This window comes from Lottia gigantea (assembly GCF_000327385.1).
Source record: "Lottia gigantea unplaced genomic scaffold LOTGIsca_12, whole genome shotgun sequence".
Lineage (NCBI taxonomy): Eukaryota > Metazoa > Mollusca > Gastropoda > Lottiidae > Lottia > Lottia gigantea.
The window spans coordinates 1,477,928-1,496,892 of NW_008707225.1; the positions used below are offsets into that span (position 1 = coordinate 1,477,928).

General features: G+C 32.9%; 3 protein-coding genes across 3 annotated transcripts; 2 read left to right on the top strand and 1 right to left on the bottom strand.

Annotated features, from left to right (window-relative positions):
* Positions 1-513: 513 nt before the first annotated feature.
* Positions 514-3,860, top strand: LOTGIDRAFT_156824 (hypothetical protein; the record flags this gene model as incomplete). The annotated part of the gene is made up of 6 exons (XM_009048095.1): positions 514-516; positions 1,130-1,259; positions 1,504-1,550; positions 1,911-2,015; positions 2,188-2,322; positions 3,597-3,860. 6 exons carry the CDS (start codon positions 514-516, stop codon positions 3,858-3,860), a joined length of 684 nt encoding a protein of 227 aa, XP_009046343.1.
* A 497-nt stretch (positions 3,861-4,357) lies between these two features.
* Positions 4,358-6,169, bottom strand: LOTGIDRAFT_185616 (hypothetical protein). The gene is made up of 2 exons (XM_009048096.1): positions 5,938-6,169; positions 4,358-5,303 (listed from the first exon to the last, which is right to left on the bottom strand). Exons 1-2 carry the CDS (start codon positions 6,155-6,157, stop codon positions 4,840-4,842), a joined length of 684 nt encoding a protein of 227 aa, XP_009046344.1. The 5' UTR covers positions 6,158-6,169; the 3' UTR covers positions 4,358-4,839.
* A 4,941-nt stretch (positions 6,170-11,110) lies between these two features.
* LOTGIDRAFT_230376 (hypothetical protein) lies at positions 11,111-16,007 on the top strand (the record flags this gene model as incomplete). Its single annotated transcript, XM_009048097.1, has 3 exons — positions 11,111-11,686; positions 14,279-14,308; positions 15,877-16,007. The coding sequence occupies exons 1-3, from the start codon at positions 11,233-11,235 to the stop codon at positions 16,005-16,007; spliced, it is 615 nt and encodes a 204-aa protein (XP_009046345.1). The 5' UTR covers positions 11,111-11,232.
* Positions 16,008-18,965: the final 2,958 nt, after the last annotated feature.

Here is an 18,965-nt window from a genome sequence, read left to right on the forward strand (position 1 = left end):
GGAATATATTTATATAGGAAATACATGGATTCCAATTTTGGCCCTTTTTTATATCATGAATATTGCATTTAGTAATGAGACAATCTGCCAATTCATAACATTAACTTGAGTTTCGAGTAAGGAACCAGTGTAAAGATTATCTGTGATACATGGTACAGTGTAGCCTACCCATTCAGGAACACATCTAGGTTGCTGGACAGGACTGTCAGTGACAGATGTAACAGCATACAAAGGAAGAGCTGTACAAATATATTAAAGAAATGCTAAAATTTTGTCTCCAAGACAGATCTAACTGAAATCAATGTTGTCAGTCTACTTTCACTTTCACGTCTCCATAGGCACTTCAGACGAAAAATTTCAATGAAATATTAAAGCAATATAATTCAAATGCCACAACAGTAGATACTATCATTTAAGTTACCTTTTGCTATCTTTCTACAGCCATTCAGCCAACAAATTATGGCCTAAATTTGGTTTATTCTCATTTGAAAATATTTAATGATTTTCTTCACAATGGTAACCGGAAGAAGATATTAATATCAGCTAATCATAGATTGGTCATTTAAAAATAGTTGAAAGATTTTGGCCAATCATATTTCTCAGATGATCGTTTCCGGTGTTTCCTTCTTTCATTTTTAAAATATTTTAGTTTTTAATGATTTTCTCTCCTGCAAAAGATGTAGTGTTAAAAGTGTGATAAAAGTATATACCAAAAGACATTTGAGATGTCTTTGATCAGTCATTGCATCGTTGCAGAGGTGACATTATCTTTTGATGTGATTTAACCATTGTCTGTGATAATGAATAATTATTGTCAATCCACTCACAATCACACTCACAGTAGTCGCAGACAGATACACTCACCACCACAGTATTTTGCCACGCAGAAATAGATTCGCTAGGTTTTATTCATTTGTCAAAAAGGAATTATTAAGTGCAGGGTATCTACTGAAAATGGCTGAATCAGCTCCTTTCATGTCTGTTCTCAATCCAGACATTACTTGAACAGCTTACCTGAACCTCTTCTGCCAACTGGGATAAAGAGTTTTGATTTGAAAACAAGTCATGTAATTATGGTTTTAAATCCGTTCTTTTTGACCAACTTGATAGTTTTTAAATGTTTTTGTAGATTCCTGATACTATTATCTATATTCCCAACTTTATAAGCCAAGAAGAAGAACAGAAGTTAATTGACCATGTTTATTCTGCACCAAAACCAAAATGGACACATTTATCTAACAGAAGATTACAAAATTGGGGTAACTTCTTATACTGATTCTCTACTATTTGCAAAGAATTGATTCTTGATTTCATTTTAACTAGCAGCTGACAAATGTTATCAAAGTTGAATTAGATGTTACGTCCCATTGTGGGTTTTAAGTCTTTACTTCCACAGTTGCAATAGTGTGACATTTTATCTATCACCACTATGTGAAATATGAAACCTAGTGATGATATCTGTTTTATTATATTATAATTAGTATATAATTTATTTTATTGTAGGTGGTTTACCCCATCCTAAAGGTATGGTAGCAGAAGATATTCCACAGGTATGGATAGCCACTATACATGTGTTATAAGTTAATTCATTATTATGTACATGTTGTTGATTGTTGCAGATTTTCAGTAAAAGACTTTCCATATGGATATTGTATGTCCTGGATGGGGTCAGATGTCATTAGAAAACAAATGAATGTAAAAACAATTCATTTTGCCAGTTAAAGGCTTTAATAACTAACTAAGTGATTGGAAACTTTTAGTGTAAAAAGTTTAACAAATTTGCTCTTTTGAATTTTCCATGCAACAACTTTCAGTTATAATATTGAAAATTATATATCAACTTATTTGGCTTATTGTATGTTATTTACACAGGTTATGATAATTACTATCTTGTTTCTTGTTATTTTCAGTGGTTAGATTTATATTGTGATAAAATAGGAAAGTTAGATTTATTTGAAGGAAAGAAACCTAATCATGTTTTAGTTAATGAATATTCACCAGGACAAGGAATTATGGTAATATAATCAGTTCAGTCTCTAGTTCTACAGTAATATAGAAATTAATAATTGAATACAGGTTCTGTTTTAATTATTATACCTTGAGAGTTTATCTCATGTTGCAGAAATGAATTTCAATGTATTGCCAATATTTTGACATAAATCAAGTGTTTACGCATTTCTATTTCAGCCACATGAAGATGGACCTTTATTTTATCCCACTGTAACAACAATAAGTTTAGGATCATCAACTGTGCTAGATTTTTATACACATATTAATCAAGGAAAAGCAGAAGATAAAAGTGAGCCATGTTCTGAAAATATGGTATGTATTTGTATTGATTTGGGAATGTAGTAAATATTAACCTGTAAAAGCTTGATAATGGAAATAACCAGAGGCACGCCCCAACATCCAAGAGAATACTTTCCCCAAGGCCTGTATTATGTATCAGTATGTGCATTCATTTGAATTAAGATAGCTTGCCAGGCAAGGTAATATACACCCACTGGCAGCTTTGATTTTGAATAAAAATATTAAGCAGTACAGTAACAATCACCAGTATGAAATATTCAACCTTCAGTCATACACTTCTTTTGAACTCTTTAGGGCGATACTGAATAATATTGAGTATGAGTTATTTCCCTTGTTCTTGAAAATGTGTTCAATTTTTAGCTCGTGAAAACTCTAGAAGGCAAATATTCAATCTTCAGCACGGGAATGAATAATAAAACTAAGTTTTGTCAAAATCCAGCAAGAATCATGCCTTTTAGTGTTTAAGAGCTAAATTTGAAAGCGTTTTCAAGAACAAGGGCAATAACTCATACTAAATATTTTTCGATTCTTCTGATTTTCAATAGGGTTCAGCCTTGGGTGATTACGAACACTCGCACCAAGTTTCGTCAAAATCCGTCAAGAATTGTGCCTTCTGGAGTGTTTACGAGCTAAAAATTGAACGTGTTTTCAAGAACTAGGGCAATAACTCTTCCTAAATATTTTTCGATTTTTCTGATTTTCAGTAGGGTTTATCCTTGGTTGATAACAAACACTCATGCCAAGTTTCGTCAAAATCCATCAAGAATTGTGTCTTCTAGAGTGTTTACGAGCTAAAAATTGAACGCGTTTTCAAGAACAAGGGCAATAACTCATACTAAATATTTTTCGATTCTTCTGATTTTCAATAGGATTCATCCTTGGGTGATTACGAACACTCATGCTAAGTTTTGTTAAAATCCATCAAGAATTGTCCCTTCTAGAGTGTTTACGAGCTAAAAATTGAACGCGTTTTCAAGAACAAGAGCAATAACTTATACTAAATATTTTTCGATTCTTCTGATTTTCAATAGGTTTATCCTTTGGTGATTACGAACACTCATAATAAGTTTTGTCAAAATTCGTCTTGTAGAGTGTTTACGAGCAATTGTGTGTGAACGGACGGATCGACTGACATGGGTGACGGCAAAAAACGTCCCCCATTTCATGGTGGCGTATAAAATGGGATATACAGTCATCTAAATATTGTTTCAAAAGTGGCTTGAACCACCAAAATCATCTTTAGATTTTATCCTCGGTTGTAAAATTTAACTACTTCTTTCTTATAGAGCAAGAAATTTGAAGATAGGCATGTTTGTTCAGTTTATTTAGAACCTAGAAGTTTAGTGATAGTTAAAGATGATATGTATACTAAATATCTACATGGTATAAAGGAACAAACTGAGGACATGGTTGATGATAGGATATGTAATATTAAACAGTGTAGTGATATCAATATAGACAATATTAAAACTAGACAAACTAGAATATCATTAACTATTAGGTTAGTTCCAAAAGTTTTAAAAACTAAGTTATTTTTTGGAAAAAAATGAAGTAAACCTTTTAATTGAAGATGGAAAGTTTAAGAATAAAGACTTTTCAATGCAAACAAGACTACAATTCAGCTGTGAAATTTTTTATGATTTAGTCTCAATTTCTTTGATATATTGAATTGAGTTTGATATGAAGAAAGAGATTAATCCATAACTGTTTTTTAATCTTAAAATCTGGAGAGTTCAGGGGCTAAGTCTCCTTTTTGATTTGTTGTGTGTATGTGGTCTTGGATAGCTGGAAGCAGATGTTCAGTTGTAATCTACCACCATTTACACCACCTGGTACAATTTTAGTTTCTATTGGCATGATTCCTATCATAATCAAAAACCATAGTAGTCAGATAGGACATTGCAATGGTGTATATAGAAGCCTGAAGTGACCCAAATACACGTTCAATGGGTAGAGAACCTCCTTTGCGTTGATTTTAACTAAGCTTTCATCAATGCTGCTTTCATCATTTTGAACACACAAATGAAATTTAATAGACAAACGTTTTAAAAGTTGTGTATTTTATTGATATAAATGAAAATGAATTTACTGAAAATGAAAATGTGATATTTACAAATGAATTCATATTTAGATCACATGATATATGACTATCTAATTATTTCCAATATACACAGAGAAAATATTATTTTGTGCTTTCAAAGGAGAATTGCCTGCCATAGAAGATTCAGAAATAATTGAAGTAAAATGAAAATTAAATTGTACATGTTTCCCAGAGAGATATACCAGGAGACTTCATCCTCGAATCAAAATGACACAGTCCCAACATTTACAGTAGAATGAATTCAATTTTGAAAAGTGATATGGAGGGCTCAACCAACTGATATAGCAAATGTTTAGATGACTTTATCTTTGTAAATTGCTCTTGACATGTTAGAATTAGAGTTGAGCAAAATTATCTGTTTCCATTTCATTTATCACAGTCCAGATCATGATTTAAGTATATGGCCCACATTTTTTTAATTGTCAAGGTTATAAGACATCTTTAGGTCGCACTTTTAACACTACTTCTTTTAGAGAATAGTTTGGACCAGTCCATGGCTTCCATGCAACACCATCAAACTTTTTAGGTGGCACAACACCATCTTCATAATATTGTCCATTTAAATTGGAAGAATAACATTTATAATACCAGCCAGCGCCATGAAATCTCTTTGCACAACTCCCTCCAAACTGTTTGATGACTTGATCATTGTCTACATCATGAGTACTGAATTTCATCTCATTATGTTTAGAAAGTCCATCTCCTGCATCACCATCATAACCTTCAATATGTAGCTTGTAACCATCATCTTCTTCATCAATCCAGAAATCTTTATACATAGCCTGTCTTTTCTCTTTCTTCCAATTCACTAGTTCCACATGTAAGGAATAATGACCTTGGTTGGTTAAGAAGTGAATAAAATCATTCCCTAGATAATGTTCACCAGTGTTAACTGAAAAAACAAAAGTAGAAAATGAAGTCATGAATGTAGCTATAGTAGACAGGACAACAGACATAGGCCTGATCTAGTATCCAAGAGGATAGTAGACAAAGCCCTGGTCCAGTACCTACAGGTACTGAACAGTAGAAAAAGGCCTGGCCCAGTATCTTCAGACACAGAACCGAAAACAAAGGTCCGGTTCAGAATCTACAGGCACTTAACAGTAGTCAAAAAGGCCTGGTCCAGTATCTAGTTGCAATGGGCAACAGACAAAGGCCTGGTTCAGTATCTACTGACAATAGACGGAGACCTGGTCCAGTATCTACTGACAGTGACAAAGGCCTTATCTACAGAGGACAGTGGAGAACGACAGGGTCAAGCCTCTTCAAATACATAACACTAAACAAAGGTCTGATTCAGCATCTTAAGAGGACAAGAGACTACAACACTTGTAGAGTTAATAGACAATGCCATGGACCACTGTCAGCAGACAGAGGACAAATGTACAGAAAAGGGTAAGCATACAAATGCATAAGCCAGTGTTAGCACACAGTTGATAAAAACGTGTAGTTGTGTCAGTAGACAAATACGTGGACTAGTGTTAGAAGACAGAAGCAGAAAAATACATTTCCTTTTAACAACATACCCCCGAAACCTTCTTTATATGCCTTCCAATCCTTAAAGAAATCAACGTCTCCACTTGATCTTTTTTGAATCAATGTCCAACCGCCATTCTTCATATCACAGTAAACATCAACATAATATTTGAGACCAGGTAAAAATATCTTATAAACACCATTTCTCGCCGATCCCCTCTGATATACTTCATAACAATCTGAAATTAAATCAAGATCAAAAGGTAACATTGCGACATTTGGCCAAGTGTGCTGTTTTCGTAGGAAGGCCTCCAACACAATGGTAAGACATAGAGTTGCTAGAATCGTTATGATGTACCTTAAATGCCTTCATTGTGAAGGTTTCTAATAATTCTACAACCATTTGAAATATATTTATATATCCCGTGATATTAGAATTGAGGATGGGAGACGGATGTACACAAGCCTACTGGATTTTGATGATAACATGCTGGAAATTAGATTACCCGTTTGTGGAAAACCTATAAAGAATTCCCCTTTTACAAATTATACCTACCTTTAGGCTTTTTAAGACTTGATGTATTATATTTGATCGGTCTACCAGTATCACCTTTATCATCTTCATCTTCGTCATCTCTTACCAAAACCCGCTCTTGCTCGTCTTCCTTTTTGTCCCCTCCATCCTTACTCTCCTCTTTCTTTTCTTCTTCATTTTCTTCTTCAATCTTGCCTTTCTCGGTCTTGTCCTCCACATTTTGGACATCTTCCTTCGTGACGCCTTGTTTATTACCTTCTGACTCCTCGGCTTCTTTAGTTTGATCAATAACTGCTTCTTGTTTTAGGATCGGTTGCTTTTTACCAAATTGAACCTGCGGATCAACGGGTTTTTGGGTTAACTTTTCTTTGATGTCTTCAGGTTTAGCTGCTTCAGTACCATTTGGGAACTTCTTTAAAAACTCCACGAAGAAAGATGCTGTTTTCTCATAAATATACTTAGGACATTTACGCCAATAAACGGTAGAGAATGGTGGACAGGGAGACAGAAGAATAGAATACATGTAGCAGATCTGAGGACTCAGCAGACCATTGCACTTCCACAAATGTCGATTGATAGAAGCTTCAGGAGCATCTGGGAGAAAATGGAACTGTTTTTGTTTCTGCTTCTGTTTTACATCAACAGTATCCCTCTTGCTCCCCAAACTCTCCAGTTTCTCTAATATTTTTACAGATGCATCGTGAGAGTTTATCTTGGATTTCAAATCTTGTGTTTCTTTTCTATAAGATAGATTTTCGTTGGATAAATCCTGCACTTTCTGCATTATATTTGATATCAGTGCTGTTTGATTCATAACAATTTGATAAAGAGCCTGATTTTGAACAGCTAGTGAATCTGACTTATCTTGTAGTTGGTTGAGGTTGGTGGTTTGATTTGTTAACCAATCTGTTAATTGTGAAATTCTTACTTGTTGTTGGGTTATGAGTTCTGTATGCTTTGTGGAGTTTCCTTCTGGTAGAGCAGCATAGGACTTACTCCGTTGTCTGTCTTGGTTTCTTAACACCTCATTTTCTGAACTTAGTTTGTAATAACTTTGATTTAATTTCAAAAGTTCATTTTCGAGTTTTACTATCTGGAACTCTAATTTTGAAAATGAATTTGAATCATTTTGTTTATGCAGTTGTTGATTTAGGAATTTGTTTTCTAGTTTCATCAATAAGATTTCTAATTGGCTTATTTTGGTTGAATATTCTGTTGCTTGCTGTTGAATGAGTACATCAATATTGTTCAGGTTTAAATTAAGTTGATCTGAACTAGTCATTTTAGGATCCCTTTCTGTCTCCTTATCATTCGTATCATCAGAAGCGAACTTTTTCTCCTGCTTATCATCTTCCTTTTGGACAGTGTCTTTCTCTACAAGATCTTCCTTATCGGCTTGCTGTTTATCCGCAATGTCGTTAACTTCTAGTTGTTTATGTTTGGTGCCGCTGACTTCTTGCTGTTTTTCTTTGGTGCCGCTGACCTCTTGCTGTTTATCTGCGGTGCCGCTGACGTCTTGTTGGTCATCCGCAATACCATTGACTTCTGACTTTTCACCCGTGGTGCCAGTACCTCTATTGCCTTCACCAATATTCCCACTATAAGACTCGTCATCAGATGGTTTCACAGATTTGATACCACTATCGCTACTTTCCTCGTAGGATTTCGGGTTACGTTCTTCGTTTACCTGTATGGGGTTTGTGGATTGGGGGTCGTTTTGAGTCTTATTTTGAGAATATAAGAGAGGATATTGGAGACGAGACTGTTGATTTTGATGCCCGTAATAGCACAAACGTGAACATTTATTAGTATATTTTGAACAAACTTCGTTTAGCTTGGGTATCCTTGGTTTGTCTGTCGAAGCATTGTGTCCTTCCAGTTTGTGCAATGCAACCTTTTCATTCGGCATTTGATTGATTGATTCTTTATCATTCTTGTTTCCAATAGATTCCTCTGTTAGCTTTTCAGTAGAACTTGGCAACTCCTCTTCGAGTAATTCTGTTTCATCAACGTCACTCTCTGTTGGATCATACTCCTTTTGTTCTTCAGTTACAGCAGGTTCTGGAGATTTTTCGTTCTTATTGATATTCTCATTTTTGCTTTGGATCTCTGACTTCTCTTCGTCTTGCTTTAGAGTGTGGTCCTTCTTGTCGTTTTTCTTGGCATCATCATCTTCATCGTTCTCTCTCTTCTTACTGCTTGTATATTTCTTATACTTCCTTCTGGGATTGTCTTCGTCATCTTCATTATCGTTTGATTTTTGCTTATATTTTACATTATCGCGCGTTCTCCCTGAATCTTTTTCGAAGGTTTTAATTTTAGTTGGAGCTTTCCGCTTATGGCGGTTAGGGTCCGTAGATAATATTAACTCGTATCCATCCAAAATTTCACAGTTTACTTTGCCATTCCCAGAAAATTTAGAATTTCTGATTTTCTTTTCTATCTTCTCGATTAGTTCCTCTTGTTCAAGATTTAGATTGGAAACAATTAAGTTGTCTTTTTGAAGATCTTTATACCAATTTTTGATGTCACAGACTTTGGCATTTGCTCTGAAAAATAAAGGTGAATCCTCTGATGAGATATTGTCAAAATTGAGCAGAGTGCTTATTTTTCATGAAAGAAGGCAAAGGATGCTCGCGATGAAGGTGGTCTTCTTATTAAGTTGGGTTGCAATAACCTTCCTTGATTAATAGTTGGATTTCCTGACATACGATAAATCGAAGGCAAAAAAGTTAACACATAAGATAACCAATTAATACAATACTCGCTTTTGACTCTCAAAGTTATCCATCTTCATCATGAAAGGAACAGGATAAGAATGGAAGCATACTCCAACAATTCAAAGACGATGAAAATAAATGTCTCAAAATTCTTAATCCAGTCTGTCGCCATTAGGCCTACTGATAATATATTAACTTACCCGTGATAAAGAACTATCAGAAGAAAACCCCAGATGATATTCCTGGACATAGTGGATTGAATTCTGTAAATAGGGAGTCTCTGGTATCGAATACAATGCAATTTTAGGCTAATGTTGCATGCACTTGTCTTATTTATATCTGCTCAAACGTGGCTCAAATTTTCTTATGAAATTCTAACAACGTCATTTCTGGCAAATATCTTATTGAACGTGGCCATGGAATTGATCAAGTGTAACAGCTTGGGAAGTCGTGGGAAATACTAATTTCTCAAAGTAAAAACGTCATTGATTTTCTGGTTAAAATCACATTTTGCTTTAGCTATCAACTGGTGTTGGCCCTCTATCTTAAGGAATTTAGGCCTACAAAGGCTGTCAGTGTTATGTATTGATTTACATCAGTCAATAACAAATACAAATACATGATTTTTATATACCTGCAGAAGATCGAATCCGTTTAGAAAGAGGTGAATCTGTCACCATTATTAGTACACAAATATTGTCATGTTTTTAATCTAGGACGTCACCCTTCTGATATAGCGTTTGCATACAATGACGGGTTGGTGACGTCATAAGATCCTATTGCACAAATTGCTATCGCAGAAAATTTTTTAAGAAATAGGTTTTTTCTTTCAATCATTTTATAGGCTCATCTCAAGTCTACTCTTCCACTTTTCAGAATGAAAATTCAATATTTAGAGCTTATTAGCAAATATTTACAGTTGAGCTTTGAACGCATCATACTTGTCATCCAGATAGATAAAGGTAGATATTTTATTGAATACAAATATATTCTACAGATTTCCACATTCCGCCAATTTTTAAACTATGTTCGGTCTAATTTTGCCCAATAGGCTAATAGAGTAAAAAGTGATATGTGCTATCCAATCAAAAACATTGTAAAAAGTGAAAAGACGATACAAATGCATGACAATGAATATCCCAAAATATCACATATATACTGGCCCCTGAAAATTAAAACGCAAATAGTAAAATCAATCTACCATTGAATTAGTCCGAAACATCTGCTTCTATTCCAGATTCTAATGGATATTTAGTCAGTTGTCAGCTGGAGTCAGAAAAAATAAGATCTGTTTCATGTTTAATTTTCCGAAGATGCGTTTTTTCCAACACAAAATCAAATTACCTTTACGAGGATTGTAAATTTGTTTTGGGCATCACCGTAACTTTCGTTTTGTCCCTCCCCCACGTTGAAGCGCCAGTTTTAAATGTCCGATGCGATAAACTTTGATGGAACCGGAGACGTGATATAAATGGTTTAGAGAGAACTGATGATATGACTGAACTACAAATATATTCTTCTTTCAAAACATATCTGGGTTTTGTAGATCCGAAGTATTAAGACCCCCACATCTGCTGAGATGTGGAAAGTCGCCATTCAACATGGCCTATTTTATTTTCTCTACGTGTACCAGCCGACATCAGTCAGTCCAAATAGCTTATCAGAGGCTGGAGACATCCGACAGCTGTTTTGGTCTAACATTGTATATGATTCTCCAAAAACAAAGGAAATATGTCCAAATCTGTTGAGTAACAGAAAAGTTTGTTATTTGGTTGTTTGTTTAATCTTAACTAATCTTTCCTTGCTTCACTTTGATTCTGAATGAATTGATACAACGTTAAACAAACAAAAAATGGCTAGTATACACGAAGAGGATAAAAACTATGGCTTGTGATGATGTTGATGAATTACCAAGAAAGTATCATTACGCATGCGCTTACAGCTCCGCCATTAGTCTGATTTCCGCCAGTTAGATTACTAAGATCGAAAAAATAAAACGTAGAATACCTAGCTTCACTTGCTTGTCATTGTCATTATAGAGAACAGTTTACTTAAAGTGTGAAGGAATTTATCTTCCTGGATATTTCATAATGGCAGACTTTCATGCAGAATCTTCGAATAGTCAACCCGAAAGCAACAGTTTTGGAGATTTTGAGCGAGTCGAAAAATACGATGCAGGACCTGAGGCAGAAAATGTTGGATTTGATCAAGATGGTGAAATAACATCAACCTCATTTGGCAATGAGAATCTAGCAGAAGAGGATTTGTATGCTGCTGGTGCGTCGGAGGCTACGCCAGTTGAATCCAACCCCCTTATTTCTTTTGGTGATGAACCTTCATACCCAACTGAAAGTACTGAAACATCTTCAGAACCTGGTTCAAATCCTCTTAACTTTTTTAATCCGCCAAGTACTGGTGTAGATTCTTCCTCCCCTCCTCCAGCCACTACCCATGACCCTACCCCACCTCCCACCCCTGAGCCGAGCTATATGAAATCAGAGCCTAAATCAGTATCAGTGACACATGAAGAAACCAAGTCAGAAGGTAAATTTATTATGTTGTTTGGCCTATCAATATCATCATTTTTATAAATGTTTACCGTAGATAGTGGCATTGGATTCAATGTCTCATTTATCAAAATTATAGCAAGGCATGTTTAGGTAGAATATGCTTAGAAAACAAATTTTTGTTATTATAATTTCATTCGTAACAGCTTTTATGAAGTCAAGCATGCTGGTATTGAAATCAAATCAGACACTGTCTTAGCTTGCACAAAGACTGGTACAGTAGGCCTACAAGTTATTATTCAATGCTTGTAAACTATCACTATAATAAACTACATAAAGGCTATCCTAATATTCCTCTATTGATTTTCAAATTTTATGGAATATCTTGGACTATGTCATACTCATAATTAGATTCTTATAGACTGGTTAATTCTATATAGGTAAGGAGCACTCTATGTCTGCATAACTTGTTGATATAGACTCACTGATACTGAGTAAGCCACTAATTGTTGAAAGATAGCCCTACTAGTACTAAATATCTGTTTTTCATTTAATCTATAACTTTGTTATTTATGTATATGGACTAAGTTTTGTTGTGCTTTAAGCTTCAATTGCTTTTATTTCAAACCATTTGAACCACAATGATATTTTCTAATCTAGTCCACTAAATACTATGTAGTCCTTATAAACTTGATAGATTTATCTTGTGAAGATGCCTTTTGTATATGTGAATTGCTTTAAATACTTTTTCATTTTGTCAAAGCTTATATGCACTTGTCACGATACTTCAAATCATATGGTAATAATGTACTTTATTGAGCTTGGTATAAATGGGTTGGTAAATTAAAATTTTTCATTTTAAGGATAGACTGATGTTGTAACAGTCTCTTATGCCATGACCAAATTTGCGTTGAAGATGCTTTGGGTTGCTTTGAATCAGTTAGCATTTTCTTATTCTTTTAATGACTGGTATATTTAAGTATCATAATTGTCTAGAGTACCAACTGTTAGCTTACATTGATGTACTTGTACTGCTCAATATGAAAAAATCATTTTTCTGTATTTTGATTTTGCTGTGCTACTTTCTTATAGCTTTGCCTGAATGGATGACACAAACACTTGGTGAATAGCTTTTCTGTCTGACCATTTGCACTTTGCCTGCAATTGTTTGTTTATTGTTTGCATGCTTCACCTTCTTTTAGGTTTCTTTCATTTTATGAAATAATTATATAAAACTGTTAATTTGTTTCACTAGTGATTATTTTGTTAATTTCTTTTTCGTTTAATGATTGTATCTTAATTCAGCAAATAGACCGATTGGTGATATGTGCACCATTATCATGACTTTATTTGAGCTACTCTCTTCCCGCATTCGGTGGTAAATCAAATACATGTATACTGGTCATCTTATAGAATTGGAATATCAGCTTCAAAATAATATTTTTCATTCTTAGAATGACTAGGCAGATAACATGAATAGGAAAATTATTCCAAGACTATCACTACTGTTTTGAAGCTGAAAGAAAATCTTCAATTTAATCCTTTTCCGATGAATGGTTGAATTCAGTACATTTGCAATGTCATGAAAGCTGTCTATGTTTAGATAGTGACATGGTCAAAGTTCATTCGCCATATCTAAAACCTGGATTGAGTTCAATCCAGAATCAAGAATAATATTATGTAATCATATGAAGTTTGATAAATCTGGATTATGATAATCATTATAATAAAGATTGATGACCTGTTAACTCAACCTTTGATATACCTGTTATCAATGAATGGATTGAGTAATCTTATATAGTTTAAGCCACTAGCTTGTCATGATTGCATAAGGTTCATAATTTCTTCCTTAAATGACTTGGCAACTTATCAATTTGACCACTAAGACTTATTATTTTTTCCTGCATAATGTCAAATGTTAATTTTACATTTTTGTTGTCTTTGGAAAGAATATTTTTAATGCCTGTTTTTAACTGTAATCGTCAAACTGAAATCTGACTACCCCATCCATTATCATTTTAATTCACATTGTACAATTTTTCAGATTATGAAATGTGGAATTAAAACCGACCCGATCATTTATGCTCCTGCTGAGTTGCTCTATAACACTTGAAAACAATTTGATTTGTTACTTACTAAACACACTAATTAATTACTGTATTTTCAGTTCCAATTAATAAAATGTCAGAGATATATGTTATTTAAGTACTATATTTAAAAAAAAAATTCCTGATTAAGTCTATCTCTTACTCTACTATCAACATTTCTTTCTTTTCATGTGAGGGTCTTGTTTGTAAGCTTACTCTTTTTCTTGACAGCCCTGATCCCAAATACCCCTGTTCACCTTCAACAAGCTGAGCTAGCCTCCTATTTTTTGTCTTCTACTTTTTTTAGAATTGAAGTTCAATGCTAAGATTTTCTCATAAGATGCATCAATATTATTCACATTTATAAGCTTTATTCTTTGCTTTTTGCTGAGCTACCTGAAGCACGCTTATCATAATATATAAATGAAGATTAACTGTGCACGATTTCAATGTAATTTTATATACTACTAGTATTTTGCAGGAATCATGTAAAAGGTAAAATTTATTCTTCTGTAACATATTATTTATTTATTATTTTCTAGGATCATGGATGAAGAATGTAGATCCAAGAGGTGAGTTATATTCATTAGTTATAGTAATCTTATTGTTTTTTAAGAAATTTGTGTATTCTAAAAGGGATTAATCAATTGTTAGTCTACAAATTGTCAGATGACAGATGCATTTGACACAATTCAAAATAAATTCTGTGTTAAATGTAAATTTATGATAGACAATGATGGAACACTTTCTTTGTGCTCAAAATGCAATTTTGCAATAGAATCCTCTCTTTTGGACATCTGATTTTGTCTATTCATAACTGAGGTACCTATACTGAAGAGTTGGGATAGCTTGACGTTTTCATTTTCTTTTGTCCAAAATTTGGAGGAACATAGAATTAATAGGAATAGTTTGATCTAACTCGTAGTGTTATTTGAACATGCTACATTTTCTTGGAAATCTGTGTTTGAAATTATCTGAGAAAGACATGATTTAATAGTGTAGATCAGTAAAATATTTTATTTCTGAGTACTATTCCAATAGCTATCGGTAGGTTAAAAACTCTACCATACTGCATTGGTGACTCATCACTCTGAAAAATGATTCCTAATTTTGTTTGTATAAGAATAAGTATTAACACCTGAAAATTATGGAATTTCATTTGAAATATTGCACAAAAGCATAACTGAAAATCCTGGTTGACTGCTGAAAAGTAAAAGATTAGTACAGACTAAGTACTAAGTTGAGATAAATTACTGGTACTAAAAACCACAATGAAATTATCTACAGTATCAGGCTATAATGTCAATATAAGGAATGTAGGTCATAGTGTGCCAGTATTTGACCTATTTATTGATTTTTCAATGCCACTATGTAAATGTTATATTGTACATGGACACTTTAGAATGAGTAGGATAGATATTAAAACATGTATTATAGTTCATGAGCTTCTCCAAAATATAAATTAAAAATAAAACAAAAACATTTTTTTTTATAAGGTTTCAAATTTTTATATCAATTTAATTTGTATTTCTTTAATTAGAAGAGGAATAATAATTGAAAAAACTAGTGGCATGAAATTTTACCAGTCAAATCCATTTCAAAGTAAAAATTTTATGTAAAAAGTTATGGAACGATGTTCAGATTGATAATTGAGTATAGGAAATCAGTGATTTTAGTATTAGGGAACTCTGGTTGAGTGAAAATACTGTATATAAATTATTCAAAATATCCCATTGTTCAGGTTCTATACTGTAAACTGTAATGGCTTAATGTTGGCAAGGAACATTTACATTCCTAATTGTTACATTAACATGCATACACAGACAACAGATATGCAATATACCAAAGATACATTAAAATTAAAATCAATTCAATATCTGTATGTACATATACAAATTTATATTTAAATTGATTTGATTAAATGTATCTTTTGTCTAGCCTTATATTGTCTTGAGACATTGTCTATTTAATGGTAGAAAGAACTTAACAGGATAATAATGTCTAAATATTGCTTTAACCACCTGGAAGAACACAAATTCAGTTATCCAAATCTCTTCTCAAAATAAAGATTCAACATTTGATCCAGTACAAATAAACCCAAAAATATAGCCTTAATTTAAAATACTGTCATCATTTCCAGGGCTTTTTTTAATCTTCTTAAGGGCGATTGTGATCAATGGTATCATGGAATCCATAACATCTGCATGTGTTTATAGCAGTCTGGAAATGGTCGTATTTATAAAACTTCCATGTAAATTATGGTTTTATTGAATAGGAAGATTGTAATTCTGTTGTAAAATGATACAGAGAACTGAATTTTACTGATCACAGCATGCATAATAAAAGAATCTAAGAATAGATCAGGGAGTAATGTCTTCTCAAATTGATGTGTTGGGAAATTGCATATTCTAGATCTAGAAATTGAAATAGTGTAGATAAGAATAATAGCCATAAGAATCCTCTATACCTTTTTACTTTCAATTTAGAACAGGACATTTTAATTAAGTAATTAAATATTATTTTTTTATTATAATATATAGTTATTTACAGAAAATTTAACTCAATGCATGTTGCAGTTAGTGTGTTCTCATTTGTTTTACTCTTTTCTTTTAATTTCTCAATGGAAATTTAATTCTGTCGTCTATGACTTTCTTTAATTTTTTTACTCTTTAACATAATTGTTGTCACATTTGTTTACATTTAACAGATTTTATTCCTGAAATTGAAGCTGATTTTTCTTTCAGTAAGTTGATATTGATGGCATGTGTCTTGATTTTGCTTTGATTTGAATTAGTCTTTTTTAGTTTTTGTTGCATTTCTGATTATAGCATTTGGAAATTCATCATATTGTGTTTAGTATTTTTTTTTAATTGCCTGTTTAATTTTGTTGTGAATGGCATCTGAAGCTTATATTTGCTGATAGTTGGCTATTTTTTGATTTTTGACAAATTCATATGGAACAGAAAGAGACAACTGTACAAGAGTTCTGTTTGATCCAGTGTGGCAGTAATTTATTTTGTGAATCTCGTCATTCAGATAGGTCTCTTGCATGTTATTGGCTAATGTTGCTGTTCTGCATTCCCTTATTGCACACTGGTCACTAAATGGGGTTCATTAGCAAAATAAAGGGTTTAAGATAATCACCATTTCACTTTTTTGTATCAATTAAGCGTTATAGGGCATATATGTAATAGGTTTTCAAGTTAGTGAAATTATTGAGAAATTGAAAGCAAATTTACAAGGAAATAGGATATATCATCTAATATCAATGCCCATAATTTATATATAATGAAAGATATACTGTACCTACTACACCTGTTAAATACTCCAATTAAACCATGCTGTAGCTGGGAATTTAAATCTATATATAGATAGGTCATATTTGTCCTAGTTTGCCCCTTGACCTACCTGAGGCCATATTCGCTCAATTTGTCCTTATCTTTCTTTTCTCATTCAACTCTGTAGAGAGTAGGAGCCACGTACAACTATGGGTAACAATAGACGTAAGGCTGATAGTACAATTAATGATGCCCCAAAGGAACCTGAGGGACCCCCTAGTCCTTTTCAATGTGGTATGTAAAATATTGACAACAATTCACTTTTAATAGAAAGTTTTGTACAATTTTACTTTCTAGAGGTGTGTTGTATTAATTTTCCATATGGTCTTTTCTTTGAAAATTCAACTTTTATAATATGATGTCAAACAGCCTGTGATATAATAAGTTGAGATGTAGTCATATAGATTTTTATAAAATAAATATGACAATCTTTTTGAAGGGTTTGAATTAGATCTATGCAATTGTTGTAAAATGAATAAGTTTATATGAATATGTTACATGTGAGCTGAAGTAAATAAATTTTGATGCTAACAAAAGTAAAGGTGAAAATATATTTAGAACAGGTTATTTAAGATAAAGAAATATGCTAGAAATTTAAAATGTTGAGATTTGTTAGGTTGGGATTGACATTGAATAATAATATGTTGGTTGACGTACCATATGTTTGACTACCCATGTACATGTGGCCATTATTCTTATATCAATACATACTTTCTTCTTATTATTAACAATATTGATATTGCCTAAATATATTTATTTTACATAACAGAAGTAGCTGTTTGTATCCAATATGGTATCCCTGGTTCATTTCATAAAACATGTCATTAATATGAACATTTGATTAAAATTTGGCATGTATGATGTAATTTTGTGTAAAAAAAAATTTGTGGTAAGGGACCTTCATGGTGTTAGAGCTGGCACCGCCATAATATGACAAGCATGTTTGAGAAAGGCAAAAAATAACTACTGTATTTTAAAACGTGGTTATAACCAATGATTCTTATGTAGTTCTTAATCAGTAACAGTGTTCACAGCTCACGGTCTAAATTTGTACTGTCAAATCCATGTGTGTCCAGAATTATCTGCATTGTAATATAGAAAAGACATATATAGAAATAGTGAGTAAAATTCCTAGTTTGAGATACTTCTGAAGGAGTTTTGCGATTTGCAAACTTCTGAAGTCTATTTACATATTTTTAAGACCAAAATCAACCTCCTAAAATAGTGCATTTGTCCCTTTAACACCTGACCATTTAATTTGATATTAAACAAAACTCTCATCTCTGTCAATGTAAAACCTTATATCATTCATTGATGTAATAAGTCTAGACTGAAGAGATAGGCAGTACATTCATTCGATTCATTCAGCACTAGGGTATCAATCATTACACATGTAAATACTTCTCTCTCTTCAAGGTATCACAATGTTTGTAAGTACAGACACAAAGCTACTAAATTTTAATCCTGAGATCCACCATTCACTCTCTACCATATATCTTGCTCTCTTCCCTTTTAGAACTTCTACCTTAGGACAACTGTTTATCGCTTGCAATTTCAATCATGCTTTTAGTTTCCTCAACATTATTGCTGAACTTTCATCCTAATTCTGGACTCCACACCAGTCTTCAAATCTGCAGATGTTTTCTTCTGCAATATGTTTATAAATCTCAAATACTGTTTACTGGACAAATTTACTATTAATACTAGATGGAACTAACAACCATTAAGGTACAAAAACTCCCATTTCGCTCCATTTCTTGAAGACTTGACTTGTGAAGATGATTTGAGCATGCTGACTTCACCTGATGTCTGATTGATGTCATATTGTATGAGATTAATAATTTATTGTCTAGGTATTCAAGTGGCTACATATGTCAGTAATGTCAGTATT

Excerpts from the sequence above, each read along its gene's own strand:
- LOTGIDRAFT_185616 (XM_009048096.1), bottom strand. The coding sequence starts at position 6,157 with ATGTTACCTTTTGATCTTGATTTAATTTCAGATTGTTATGAAGTATAT. Across the intron at positions 5,304-5,937 it reads ATATAAAGAAGGTTTCGGGG|TTAACACTGGTGAACATTAT; the intron begins GTATGTTGTTAA and ends TTGTTTTTTCAG.